The 14,755-nt window shown below is 36.6% G+C and overlaps 2 protein-coding genes across 7 annotated transcripts in view; one reads left to right on the plus strand and one right to left on the minus strand.

The window, feature by feature from the left end:
* NGLY1 (N-glycanase 1) overlaps positions 1-14,755 on the minus strand; it is a 64,252-nt gene that overhangs the window by 18,638 nt on the left and 30,859 nt on the right. For all 6 annotated transcript variants that reach the window (XR_010155522.1, XM_003309673.5, XM_054680449.2 and 3 more), the window contains exons 4-5: positions 13,152-13,317; positions 1,656-1,878 (exon numbers count right to left, since the gene is read on the minus strand). Coding sequence is in view for 5 of the 6 variants with exons in the window: in XM_003309673.5 (XP_003309721.2) it covers positions 1,656-1,878; positions 13,152-13,317 (389 nt within the window). In the remaining variant the exon portion in view is untranslated. The remainder of the gene's footprint in view (positions 1-1,655; positions 1,879-13,151; positions 13,318-14,755) is intronic.
* Positions 11,518-11,990, plus strand: LOC129143486 (large ribosomal subunit protein eL32-like). Its single transcript, XM_054680455.2, is given in 2 exon segments — positions 11,518-11,627; positions 11,629-11,990. Coding segments are annotated over 2 exon segments (408 nt in total). The 5' UTR covers positions 11,518-11,540; the 3' UTR covers positions 11,950-11,990.

Raw genomic sequence — 14,755 nt, forward strand, 5'->3', positions numbered from 1 at the left:
ATAATTAAACAGTAGTACTGCTTTCAAGGTGTTCACAATCCTGAGGAAAGGAATGAACACAAATAATTTAAATATATGGCAGAATGTGATCAAACAATACAACAGGTCAGATTAGTGATCAAACAATACAACAGGTCAGAAAGTGGCTGGTGAGGAGAGCTTTTATTTGATCTGTGTTTTGAATAATGTAAGATTTGGAGAAGCAAATTCTCTAGGCAATTTGCCTAAAGCATTAGCACTAAAGTGGTATAACTAGCTCACTGTATTTAAAAGGTAAACAACTTTAACAAATTACTCAACAAAAATTTTAGCTTAGTTTAATTCAATTTTATCTAAAATATTATCTTTCTTTCTAATAATCATTTTGATTAAAATTTTACTCTTTTGAAGTATTTAAAGGTGCCTGCTAATTTGGAAGTAGTTTTTTGGGATCTATTTGTAACATTCTTTTCAGAAGTTACTCCAATTATAAAATTACCAGACAATTCGAGAACATTAAATTTTGCATTTTGTGTTGAGATGGGTTTTGAACCAATAGAGCTGAGCAGGAAAAGTGCTGCAGCTGAGCAGAGAGGTCAGCCACGTGCTTTGGAAGGAAAGGAAACAGTGGTATAAATGAAGGGGCTCTGCGATGACAAGTCTGTTAAGCAAATGCTTAACCAAGCATTTCTTAAGCTAAATAAATGAATTTATAACTTAGGTAATTAAATTTTTTTTTTTTTTGAGACAAAGTCTCACTCTGTCGCCCAGGCTGGAGCGCAGTGGCACAATCTTGGATCACTGCAACCTCTGCCTCCCAGGTTCAAGCAATCCTCCTGCCTCAGCCTCCCCATATAGAGAAGAGCTAGAGGTTAAAACAAGCACATGATAAGAAACTATGTCCTAAGCTAAAAAAAATTAGATATTTTTAAAACGTGGTATCTTTTCTTGACTGATAATACAACCAGACTTTATAAACATTGCCAAGTCAGAAAATCTGAAAACAGGCTTATAAATTAAAGAATGGAAATTAATTTAAAAGTTAAAATGTCCTTAGTTTAAAATTTAGAGATATGAGGAGTAGGTTAGGTTGGGCAGGGGAAGCACCTAACTAAAACAAACTTCTGCTAATAAGACTGATAATAATAATGCTGATTATTGTGAGAGTGAATACAATTATGTGTTTAAAATAATCATCCGATGATAATATGGAAGGTAAAAGTATACCTCAGCATTATTATAAGTATTGTTAGCTATCAGACAGTTAAAAATTAGGAATTAAAAAAGAGTAATACAAGATTTATAGCATTAAACATGTTATGACTATACTCAAGTTATACTTTAGAACAAGAGTCAACAAATTTCCTATAAAAGACAGATGGTGAATATTTCAGACTTTGTGGGTCATATCATTTCTGTCACCATTATTCAACTCTGCTTGTTGCAGCATAAAAACAGACCATAAGCAAATAAATCAGCATGGTTATGTTCTAATAAAACTTTACTTACAAAAACAGGATGTTGGCTGGATTTAGCCTGCCAGCCACGGTTTGCTCACCTGTGTTTTAGAGGAATATATTTCTGATAATTAAATATTAAAAAGTTCATTTAGTAAAAACTCTCTTCTAACTATTTCATTAAGAGATTATTCTGACTTTACCATCCAGGGCACCCACCTTGGGAATCGATTGCTGAACTGGCAGGCATCACAGTAATGATCTTCCACTTCCTTTGCACCCCACTTCAGCTCATCATCACTGGGCAGTAATGATCTATCTCTAGACCTAGTCTGTCCACCACATTTGCTGCACAAAACGTTATTCACCCAGTGAAAAAATTCTTCCTTAAACCAGTGCAAAAGCTCCAGCAAAAGAAAATCCTCATCACTTATATTGATACCTGAGAAATTAAGGGAGAACCAAGTAAGAACTAAAACTGACAAAACTTAAACTATCCAAACATATTTATTCTCAAATACGAACCTGAAAAATATGAAAACATAAGATGATTTTCAGGTTTTCACTAATAAGAGGCAAGAAGAAACTGTCATTTATTATGCACTAGGCTGAAATACAATGACATGTATAACTGCACATTAAAAACAGTAGAACATTTACCATTTTATATCCCCTAACTGACATTATGCATTAACAAGTGAGCTGAACACAATGACCTCTTAGGGAACTATAGTCAGTTAGGAATTGATCCTGAAGTACAAGGGAGGTAGAAAAATAAATTTGATTTTGAAAAACATTTAAAAATGGGATACATTGAATTTGTTATCAGGTATATACACAAGTAAACATGAAACAATCACAAAAGGCAGAAATCACAGAATTCCAGACATTTAAAAAATCATCCTATTAGCCTTTCTATTAGGGCTTCAACTGTACAATATAATCCATCCATGGATACTCATCCCCAAACACATAAAAACACAACCATATCTCTAGTATATATAACAACCCTAGTAAGTTATAACATGACAGATAATATACCCACTTTTCCATAAACAGATCTCTCTTGTTCATATTCAAGACCATGGTATCTCTGGCAAGAAGGGAAGGAGAGGGAAAATCAATCTTAAAAACATATATAGGGGGTTCTCATCTCTATCTTTAATGTTTTATGATTAAAACAGAGTGATAATAAAACATAAATATGAAGGACATATATAGCATAATGATGAAATCTAATAAAGCTTGATGTTGGTCATAGGTATATGATATATTATACTTTGTTCTTGTATTTATGTTTGATGTATTTCAAAATAAAAAACTACAGAAAAAAAACTACAGAGAATGTAAAAAGGCCAGTTCCTGGAGGGAAAACTCAATATTTCTAAAGCTGATAACCTTCCACAAATTAATCTATAATTTAATACAATCCCAATTAAAATTATAAAATATTTTTTCATAAAATTTGACAAGCTAGCCAGGTGTGGCGGCTCACACCTCTAATCCCAGCACTTTGGGAGGCCAAGGTAGGCAGATCACCTGAGGTCAGGAGTTCGAGACCAGCCTGGCCAACATGGTGAAACTTCGTCTCTACTAAAAACTACAAAAATTTTCTGGGTTTGGTGGTAGGTGCCTGTGATCCCAGCTACTTGGGAGGCTGAGGCAGGAGAATCACCTGAACCTGGGATGCAGAGGTTGCAGTGAGCCAAGATCATGCCATTGCACTCCAGCCTGAGTGACAGAGTGAAACTCTGTCTCATTAAAAAAAAAAAAAAAAAAAAAAAATTGACAAGCTAACTACAAAATCCCATGTGAAAGAGAAAATGCACAAAATAGCCAACACAACTTTGAATAAGAATCATAAGGTAAATTTGCCTACCGTGTATCAAGACATATTATAAAACTCTAATATTTAAAACATTGTGGTATTAGTGAAGAATAAACAGATCAATGAAACAAAAGAGTTCTGAAAGACATATTTCTAAGCAAATGCACAGTATTTAATAAAGTTAGCATTTTAAAGCAGCTCTAACAGGATGGACTGTTTCAATAAATGATATTAGGACAAATAGCTATCTATCAGATCCCTACTATAGTTCATTAAAAAAAAACTCTCTGGAATAATATAAAATAATAGAAGTTTATAGGTGAGTATGTTTATGTTTATGACTTTGGGTTAGGAAGGTCTTAAGCAAGCAAGATACAAACTGTAAAATCAATAATGAAAAAAATTAAATTTTCTTATGTTAAAAATAAAAACTTTTGAATTTCAAAAGCTACACTAAAGAACTCTGGGAGGAAAAATTTGTAACATGTCTAACAAAGAAAAGATAAATTTCTGGCCGGGCACGGTGGCTCACGTCTATAATCCCAGCACTTTAGGAGGCTGAAGTGGGAGGATCACTTGAGGTCAGGAGTTGGAGAACAGCCTGCCCAACATGGTGAAACCCCATCTCTACTAAAAATACAAAAGAAAAAAAAAAATTAGCCGGGCGTGGTGGCAGGTACCTGTAATCCCAGCTACTCAGGAAGCTGAGGCAGAAGAATCACTTGAACCTGGGAGGCGGAGGTTGCAGTGAGCCGAGATCGCGCCACTGCACTCCAATCTGGGCGACAACAGCAAAACTCTGTCTCAAAAAGATAAATTTCTAAATACATAAAGAACTTCTATAAATCAGTAAGAACATTAAGAAACCCACTAGAAAAATTCACAAAGTCCATAAAAGAAATTCAATACTTTCATTAAGTGGAAACAAATATTCTTAGACACTTCTAGTATAAATTGGAAGGCAATTTGGCAGGATCCATTATAATATAAAAGTATTACACACACTTGACATTTCAGTATCTATCCAAGAGAAATACTTGTGCATGTGTGCCAGGAGACATGGTTTACAAGAATCTCCACTGTGGTGGCATTTAGAACAGAGAAAATGGAAACAACCTCTATGTCCATCAGTAAGGAATTGTATAAATAATAGTGTATGTACAATCAAACACTATGGAGTTAAAAAGCTGTCCAATACATATTTGTAAATGAAAAACACCAAGGAGCTGAATATATATGAGATGATAAATTTTAAATAAACCCCACACAACTTAAACTATTTTTATAGATAATTATTTACAGGTATAAATATCCAGGACAAGACATGAAAAGGAACAGAACTGAATGGCAGGGAGAGTTTGGCGTTTCCCATATAATATGAAAGCTTTCCAACAGGAAGATATTAATGAATTAGTTACATTAAAAACAAAGTTTTAAAAACAGAGGACTGTCATTCTCCTTCTCAGTCTAGTGCCTACCATGCAGCAGCTAGAGTAATCTTTTTAAAAGTACAGGCCAGATTATGTGACTTAAAAAACCCTCCAATGGGTTTCCATCTCATTCAAAATAAAATTCAAAGTCCCAACTCTTGTTCTTTCAGCTGGCTCCCTGTCGTAGGCTAAAAAATGGCCCTCAGAGGATATCCACGTCCTAATCACTGTAGCCTATGAATGTAGTTACTTTATGTGGCAAAAAAAAAAAAAAAAAAAAGGTCTTTGCAGATATTATAAACTTAAGGATCTCTAGATGGGGAGATTATCCTGGAATATGTGGATAAATTCAATCACAATTAACCTCATAAAAAGCAAGTAAATGGAGATTTTACACACAGAGAAGGCAATGTGAAGATGGGACAGAGAGAGATTTGAAGAAGCTGGCCTTAAGACCAGACTGTTGCAGCCACAAACCAAGGACTGCCAGCAGCAACCAAAAGCTGGAAGAGGCAAAGAACAGATTCTCCCCTCCAAAAGGAGCGTGGCTCTGGGGATACTTTGATTTCCCGCTGTGATAATGATTTTGGATTTCTGCCTTCTGGAACTGTAAGAACAAATTTCTTTTTATTTCACCAAGTTTGTGGTAATTTGTTATAGTAGCCCCAGGAAACTTAAATACCCTCTTACCTCTCTGACCTCAAACCCTATCTCCTCCTGTCTTGTTCACTGGCTACAGCCACCATGCTCTCCCTGCCATCTCTTAAACTTGCCAACCTCACTCCCACCTCAGGAGGCCTTTGCAGTTGCTCATGCCTTCTACCTAAAAGGGAAATCATTGCTTTTTAGAGAAGCCATCCCTGAAAATCTTGTATCAAACAGCATCTTACTAGTCGTCACTCAATCTGTTCTCCCATTGGTCTTCCTAGCACTTTTCACTAGTGTGTGTGTGTGTCTCTTTCCATAATGGTAGGTACTTAGTTTTGTTCACTGCTATATCCCCAACACTTAGTGTTCTGCTTGCTATACACTAGATGCTTAATAAATATTTGAATGATGAAAGGACTGAACAAACATGCCTCAAAATATTACTTAGAATTGTAATTGTTCACCAAATAGTCATTATCAAGACCAAGAAGAAAGGAAAGGAAAACAGAGTATTTGTACTTCTGTTACATACTCCAGGTATAATCCAGCTGAAAGTATGACTATTAAACAGTAACACCCAATTAAGGGTCAATGTTCCTCATTTAAACAATATCCTTAACTAGGGGCTCAGAGAAATAAAAGTATTCCTGTATGATGAAAGCTCAGAAATCTCAGAGATAAGGGAAGCCTGATTTAGATGCTAAATTCTGTGAATACTGGGTTTATTTCAAAAATATAATTAAGACTTCAAATTTCTAAAGTTACCATCTTCAAAAATACCATATAAACGTAGATTTCTAGTAACTTCTCAGTGACAAAATAAAATCAACAAGTTTAGACCTAACTCCATTCTCTGAAAACCACTTCAATATACAAAAGAGAATGAGAAAATGGGTAAAAACATCAGTAGAGGTAGCCTCATCCATGTTCTCCATCTCATATCTTCACATACAATTTAGTAGGCCAAGATATATTTTGTTACCACTTTTCAAAAACGGGTTCTTCCTCCTCCAAAAAGGTGTTCTACCTGTATCTGGAACATGCAATCATGACAAACCTTCAGTCTACCAGGCCAAAGCTATCAAATCATGCTTCTCTATCTCATTTGGCAGTGCCACAAGGTCCCCATTTCTGCATCAAACCAAAACACTTTCCCCAGTCCACAGACCCAGAATATGATTTTGTCTGGAAAGGAAAAAACAGTCCACTGCACTAATGAAAGAAAACCACCAACTTGGCCAGCAGGGGCTTCGTCATCATCTCAGTGCCATTCACTCACTGGGGCAGAGACTGATGGTGGCCATATAATATCCACTTGCTATTTCTTCCTCATTTATAGAATTTCAATTTTGGAGGGATGACAATGCACCAGTTAAAAAACTACAGATCCCAACTTCCCTTGCGGCTAAGTGTGGCTAAATGACTAAGCTTCATGTTACTCCAAGGAAGACTACTTCAAGAGAAGAAGCTCAAATTAGAGATAAAACCTTTATGCCTTTTCTCCGTTTCTTCTTCCTGATGTTTGGTCTGGAAATGTAATGGCTGGAGCTGCAGCAGCCATTTTGGACTACGAGGTGATGTGAAGGATGGAAAACATGTACATCTGAGCCGAAAGACAGAAGGCACCTAGGTCTTTGATGATAGCTCACCATTAGCTCCAGACTGACTACCTCCATAATTTCTTACATGAGAAAATAATCTCTAAGCCACCAGTCATTTTACTCATAGCACAACCTAATCCTAATTGATATACTCATTATGCCTACCATATCACTTATTTCACTATATGTTTCCTTCACTTGTTACTCTTCCTCTTCCCATATCCTGCTGTTTCTAAAATATCGCCATCCAATAGAATTTTCAGCAATAATGGAAATAATTCCTATTCCTACTGTCCAGTAGGGTTGTCACTAACTTGTGGTTATTGAGTAGCTGAAATGTGCTGAGTGTGACTGAAGAACTTGATTTTTCATCTAATTTAAATGTAAATATCCATATGTGGCTAGTGCTACACTGTTTTCTAGAACCTCTGTAATCCTACCTCTCCACCCTGTCCTCTCAATTTCAGCAATCTCATTTACCTGCATGGCTTTACCTATCATCCTAAAGTGTATTTCAAGGCTTGACTTCTTATCGAATTTCCAGGCCTATGTTTTCACTTGGCAGTCCAGATAGTAGGCACCTCAACTCACTCTTCCTTTCCCTTTAAAACCTGTTTCTACTGACTCCTTTAATTTCCTAGTTGCCTAGATTCAAAGTTACCCAGTCATCTTTGACATCTTCCTTATATATACATGACGCCTTATCCTATTGACTGCAAATTCCACATAGTCTATAACCCCAACAATTTTCACATCCATCTTCTCCCTTGTAATCTCAACCCTCTGTTCACCCTCTTATCCCTCTTATGTAAATTAGATTACTATTGTGTTTTAATTTTTCTCTCCCTGTACTCTTTTGATTTTAATTCATTTCACAAGTTATTACTAGATTAATCTTCCTTAAATACAGTCTGATGTCACTCAAAGTTTCAATAGTCAATCCTGCTGAATTACCTATTCGAGAACACCTGAGAAATTATTTTCTGCTTTCTGATGAATAAGGTTATGTAACATTTATGCTATATGTTCAATTATAGTCACAATATAACATTAGTCTTTTGGCCAAGACGTGTTTCCTTTGAATTTCTTTGGTCTTTACTATTTCAAACCTTATTAGAAATATGCTTTGTTTCATTTTACTAATTTTTTTTGAAAACATTAAAAATGAACTCGGTATACACTGCTCTGTCTGAAATTCAATGTCAACCAAAATATGGTTTCAGCCTACTTGATCTTCCACTGCTTTATATACACCCTACCCTACACACAGTCTAACTGTATTATTCATTGTTCCCAAATAGAGCCTGTCCTTCTCTGCCTCTATGCATGTTGATCACTACACTTGGAAGAAAATCCCCAATCCCTTAGTATGTATTTTGACATATTTTATAAATCCCACTCATCCTTCATGCCCTTAAAAAAAAAATCTTTTACTGATTTTCATAATTTTCACTACTAATCTGCTGTGTCATTTCTTTCCTATTTTAATTAAAACTTTTTAAGCGTTAAAGAATATATACACAGATCTTAAATACACATACTCCAATGTGATGAAGTTATTGATAGTTTGTCTTCTCCCTATTTTCCAAAGTTTCTACAACCCCTGTATTATCTTTATAATTAGAAAGAAAAAATGCTGGAGCAAATGTTAGCAGGGAACATCAGCAGATTTTTATGGGAAATGGACTTTAAGTCTTAGCTAATGGACTTGAAGGATTCTTGGTCCACTGATAAGACCATTCCCACCGTGAGGACAGATGGACAAATGCATCAGGATAAACATAACGTTCACCTAACTAATGCTCTTTATTGTATATTTTTGCTCCTTGAGCAATTTCCTGGTTGTTATTTGCCTAGAGAGAGGAAATATGAGGGACACAAACAGGAACATTCTGTCTCTATGCTATTTCTCACTGAAGTTTATTCATTTAGCAACATAATGGTTTTTTTTATTTTTTATTTTTTGAGACGGAGTTTCGCTCTTTTGCCCAGGCTGCAGTGCAGTGGTGCAATCTCTACTCACTGCAACCTCTGCCTTCCGGTTTCAAGCGATTCTCCTGCCTCAGACTCCCGAGTAGCTGGGATTATGGGCATCTGCAACTGCAAATTAGCCTGGCTAATTTTTGTATTTTTAGTACAGACGGGGTTTCACCATGTTGGCCAAGCTGGTCTACAACATAATGTTTTAAAAATTATACTTCATACATTACATTTGTTGGACTCTGCTTTACACTCAGTCGATCTGCATATTTGAATTCTCATCTTCTATTTAGCTGCTTCTTAAGGCAAGGCTATATTATTATCCTGTCTCTCCCCTGCAGGGCCCAGCCCAATGACTCAAACAAAACATGTTCAGTAAGTACCTGATAAACAGGCATTTCTATAAGTCATCGTATCAAGGACCACAGTACTTTGAAGCTGGACAGGGCCTGTATAATCACATATTAATAAACATTCTTATTGTACACACAGGAAAAAAACTGTTAATACAAGAAGAGAACAACTGTCTTAAGGTTAGCAGGCCTGTAGCAGAAGTAAATCTAAGGCCCAAGCCAGTCATCAAAAATTTTAAAATGGCATAGTGTAATATTTTTAAAAAGACAAAAATTACCAAAATACAAAGGGTAGCAAAATATATAAATGACATTTGTGAAAATTGATCAAATGGTTAAAAAAGGAAGAGACACATATAGTTAAGCCTTCAGAGGGATTTCTGGTTTCATCTTCCAGTTTCTAGCAAGCAGAGGTCAATACTCTCACCTTTAAAACAATAAAAAGCTCAACTGAAATCAGTGACTTTTCTTGGACCCATTAGAGAACTGAGGTCACAGAGTGAACTATCACCCCAAAGTCCAAAAAGATAGACAAATATAGAGAATCACAGCCAAAATCTGCTTACATGGAAAAGAAGTCACTAGAGCCATAAACTTGTAAGGACATTTAAATAGCAATTTTGACAAACTGCTGGAAGCTGAGTATGGACTAGCTTGGGAGTAAGAAATTCAGTCTTGGGAGAGGTCCCCACACTTCCGTGCATTTTGTCTGCAGGAAGCCCACCAGGTTTTCACAATGAAGAACCAAGACAAATCCTTTGTGGCTCTAGAAAAGATGGGAAGAGTAAGAATTGTGAGGTATACCCAGAGTGTTCTTCACAATTAAGGCCTCTCCAGGGAAAAAGATTTTACCAGAGTCTTCTCTGAACTGGGGGAAGGACATATATTTCCCTGACTCCAGCCCCTTGTAGCCTTCCTGTCTCACCTATGGGGGTAAAAAGGCTAACAAACACTTGTGAAAGGCACAGGCCCAGAGATATAGGCCCACTAAAATACTGAGATTTAATCAAAAGATTATAGAACCTTCTCCTTGATACCTTACCATCACACCAATAGGGCTCCAGTATAATAACAATGGATTACAACTAAACGAACACCAAGCAGGATAAATGCAGACTGTAATGAGGAGTTCTTAGGGAAGCCTAAAGACAATGGGGGAGACGACAAGAACACTGGAGGAATTTGAAGCCTCTGATACCTACGGCTAAAGCAAACATGAAAACAACTCTAGTTAGATTAATTCCTAGGTAGATTAGCATAAAACCTTACATGAAAGGCCAGTTTACCTCAGTTCCTATTATCCAGTACATCATGCCCAGCTTTTACATGTATTATTTATTTCTAAAAATTATCATTCTTATTTCTACATGAAGAAACTGAGTCATAGAGATTAAATTACTTGCTCAGTGATGCACAGGAAGTAGCAGAGCTGAATTTATACAAAGACAGTTGACTCCAAAACCTACTCTTAATCAATAAATAATGTCTCTCTACTCATAAAAGTGAGTCAATGGTCTATTCATATGGATTAATTCTGAATATGGTTTCTGTTAGATTCACATTAAAATTCACTAATTTAAATTCACTAATGATGCTATCATATATTCTGTGGGCTAAAGTTCTACTTTACCTAAAAATATTCACATACCAATGATTAAACTGCAAATGCATATTCAGGTAAAAAAAAAGTTTTTAAGAAGAATGTTCAAAAGACTTGAATAAACATTTCTCCAAAGAAGATATTCAAATGACCAATAAGCACATGAAAAAAATGCTCAATATCATGAATTAGGAAAATGCAAATCAAAAACTACAGTGACATACCACTTCATCCCCATTAGCATGGCTACTATTGAAAAATCAGAAAATAATAAGTGTTGGTAAAAACAGGGGAAATTAGAACACTTGTGCACTGTTAGCAGGAATGTAAAATGATACAGTCACTGTGGAAAACAGTATGGTGGTTCCTCAAAAAATTAAAAATAGAATTGCCATAAGATCCAGCAGTTTCACTTCTGGGTGTATACCAAAAATAATTGCAACCAGGATTTCAGACTAAAGTATTTAAACACCCACGTTCATAGCAACACTATTCACGATAGCCAAAATATTGAAACAACCCAAGTATCCATGAATAAATGAATAAATGGATATGCAAAATGTGATATATACATAAACAGGATATTATTCACCTTAAAAAGGAAGGAAGCTCTCTCCTCCTCAGCACTGCCTACAGAGGTGGCAGCCATCTCCTCTTCGGCCTCATGGCCGCCCTCAGACCCCTTGTGAAGCCCAAGATCATCAAAAAGAGAACCAAGAAGTTCATCCGGCACCAGTCTGACTGATATGTCAAAAATTAAGTATAACTGGCGGAAACCCAGAGGTATTGACGACAGGGTTCATAGAAGGTTCAAGGGCCAGATCTTGATGCCCAACATTAGTTATGGGAGCAACAAAAAAACAAAGCACATGCTGCCCAGTGGCTTCCACAAGTTCCTGGTCCACAACGTCAAGGAGGTTGAAGTGCTGCTGATGTGCAACAAAACTTACTGTGCTGAGATTGCTCACAATGTTTCCTCCAAGAACTGCAAAGCCATCAAGGAAAGAGCCACCCAGCTGGCCATCAGAGTCACCAACCCCAATGCCAGGCTGCACAGCGAAGAAAATGAGTAGACAGCTCATGTGCATGTTTTGTGTTTAAATAAAACTGTAAAAACTGCCAAAAAAAAAAAAAAAAGAAGGAAATTCTGCAATATGTTACAACCTAGATGTACCAGTTTGTTCTTATGCTGCTATGATGAAATACCTGCAACTGGGTAATTTATAAAGAAGAGGTTTAATTGACTCACAGTTCCACATGGCTGGGGAGGCCTCCCAAAACTTACAATCATGGCAGAAGGCACCTTTTCACACGGCAGCAGGAGAGAGAATGAGTGCAAGCAGGGGAAATGCCAGATGCTTATAAAACCATCAGATCTCCTGGGACTCACTCATTATTATGAGAGCAGCATCAGGGAAACCACCACCATGATTCAATTACCTCCAACTGGTCCCACCCTTGACACACGGGGATTATAAGGATTACAATTCAAGGTGAGATTTGGGTGGGGACACAGAGCCAAACCATATCACTGGATGAACCCTGAGGTTCATTATGCTAAGTGAAATAAACCAGTCACCAAAAGACAAATACTGTATGATTCCACTTATATAAGATAGAATAGTCAAAATCACAGCGACAAAGTAGAATAGTCGTTGCTGGAAGCTGGGGAAGGATTATTATTTAATGAGTATAGTTTCAATTTTACAGATAAAAAAAGCTATAGATGGTGGTAATGGCTGAACAACATTATGACTATATTTAATAACACTGAAATGTACACTTAAAAATGGGTAAGATGGTCAATTTTGTTATATGTATTTTACCTCAATTAAAAAATTGAAAAAAAAGGTGATATGTGCCCATGAGGTATATGCAATAAAATTATACTATTATCGTACTTCTTAAAAATTCAAATTGAAATAGGTTAAGTATTTATAATGTATAACACTGTAAAACAATGTATAAGAGCAAAAGGCACTACAACTGTCCATGGTATATGCTGGGGATTGGTTCCAGGACCCCCACCTATACCAGAATCCACACATACTCATGTCTCACAGTCAGCCCTGCAGAACCCATGTATATAAAGAGTTGACCCTCCGTATATGGGTTTTGCATCCTGTGAATCCACATTTGGTTTAAAAGAATCCACATATAAGTGGACCCATGCAGTTCAAACCCATGTTATTCAAGGGTCAGTTGTATTTCAGTATTTTCTGTTTATTTAGCAATGATTTACATTTAGCAATAAATGATTATGTAAAGCTACTACCTTTATCCAATTTTCTAGCTCTTGATAACTTTTCTTGTGATTTCCTTTTTAGTTCTTGGACTGGAATACAAGCCAACGCTTTCTCCTGAAGAGCAGGATTTTCATAGACCAGCACATGCTGAATGTTGGACTGAAGAACTTCTAGAATGGCTGAATCAGCAGTAACCTAATAGGAAAAAAAAAACTGAAATTAACTTTTCACTATATGCTACAAAAATAATATATAATAAAAAAAACTGTGGTTTTATGATTTTACAGATAGAAGGGAATGTATGGATTCACTTAAATATAATAATTATACCCATAAACTTCATAACATTAGTATTAGGAGACAGCCACATTTGTGTCAGAGCCTAAGATCTATCTATTTTTTTCCTTTTGTATATACTATTAAGGATATATTTAAATAAGGATATGTGGAATTCTTGAATACAAGCATGGATCAATACAGAGCTCTGATCTATGCATCTAATGGCCCCTTCCACTTTAAATCCCTGTAATGTACAGCAGTAGCAAAAGAGGTGTGCTCTTAAAGAACCAGGAATTTTGAGAAGTTCCTGAAAGAGAAAAGGCAAATATGAAAGGACTAAAGGAAGAAACCTCCAGAGAGGATGGTGATGAAAAGTAAAAAAAAGTTTCCAAAATAATCCCAAGGGCAGAGAAGCCATAGGATCTACAGAATAGGAAGTGTCCTCAGGGCAAGCATTAGGAAGAGTGGTTGGACTCTGGAGGAACAGCTAATTATCTCGGCTTCTCCCTCCTTGTCACCTTATCAACAAAGAGGTCTGCCTCTGAGTAGTAAGTGTGCATACTTAGAGTCACAAAAGGAAAGGGGAGTAACCAAGCTCAGAACTGTTGCCACTGGCACATCCCATTGTGCAACATGTACTGCCCTTCTCCACAACTGTTAGAAGCAAATGCAGTATTCACAGACAAGCTGGCAGGACCTCTCAAATACATATGGATCTACAACAACTGTGGGGGAGATGCATGAGAATCAGTATCAGAAGAACTAATCCTGTAGCAATGACAGCAAATACAGAAAAAATTTTAAAAAGTTTCAATAGTACACTATATTCAGAGAAAACTCAACTATAGATCTTGGACGTAAAAATTTTATTTATTTATTTATTACTATTTTTTTTTGAGACAGAGTCTCACTGTGTTGCCCAGGCTGGAGTGCAGTGGTGAGATCCTGGCTCACTGCAACCTCTGCCTCCTGGGTTCAAGTGATTCTCCTCCCTCAGCTTTCTGAGTAGCTGGGAGCACAGGTGCCACCACCATGCCCAGCTAATTTTTGTATTTTTAGTAGAGATGGGGTTTCACCATATTGGCCAGGCTGGTCTCGAACTCCTGACCTTGTGATCCACCCGCCTCAGCCTCCCAAAGTGCTGGGATTACAGGCATAAGCCACCACGCCTGGCTAGATATAAAAATTTAAACATTAAAATAAAGAAGAAGCCAGGCACTTTGGGAGGCCAAGGTGGAAGGATTACTTGAGTAGGGAGTTCTAGGCCAACCTCGGTAATAGAGCAAGATCCTATCTCTTAAAAAAAAAAAAAATTAAGTAGTCAGGCATAGTGTTGTGTGCCTGTAGTCCCAGC

The sequence above is a fragment of the Pan troglodytes genome, chromosome 2 (assembly GCF_028858775.2).
Source record: "Pan troglodytes isolate AG18354 chromosome 2, NHGRI_mPanTro3-v2.0_pri, whole genome shotgun sequence".
Classification (NCBI taxonomy): domain Eukaryota; kingdom Metazoa; phylum Chordata; class Mammalia; order Primates; family Hominidae; genus Pan; species Pan troglodytes.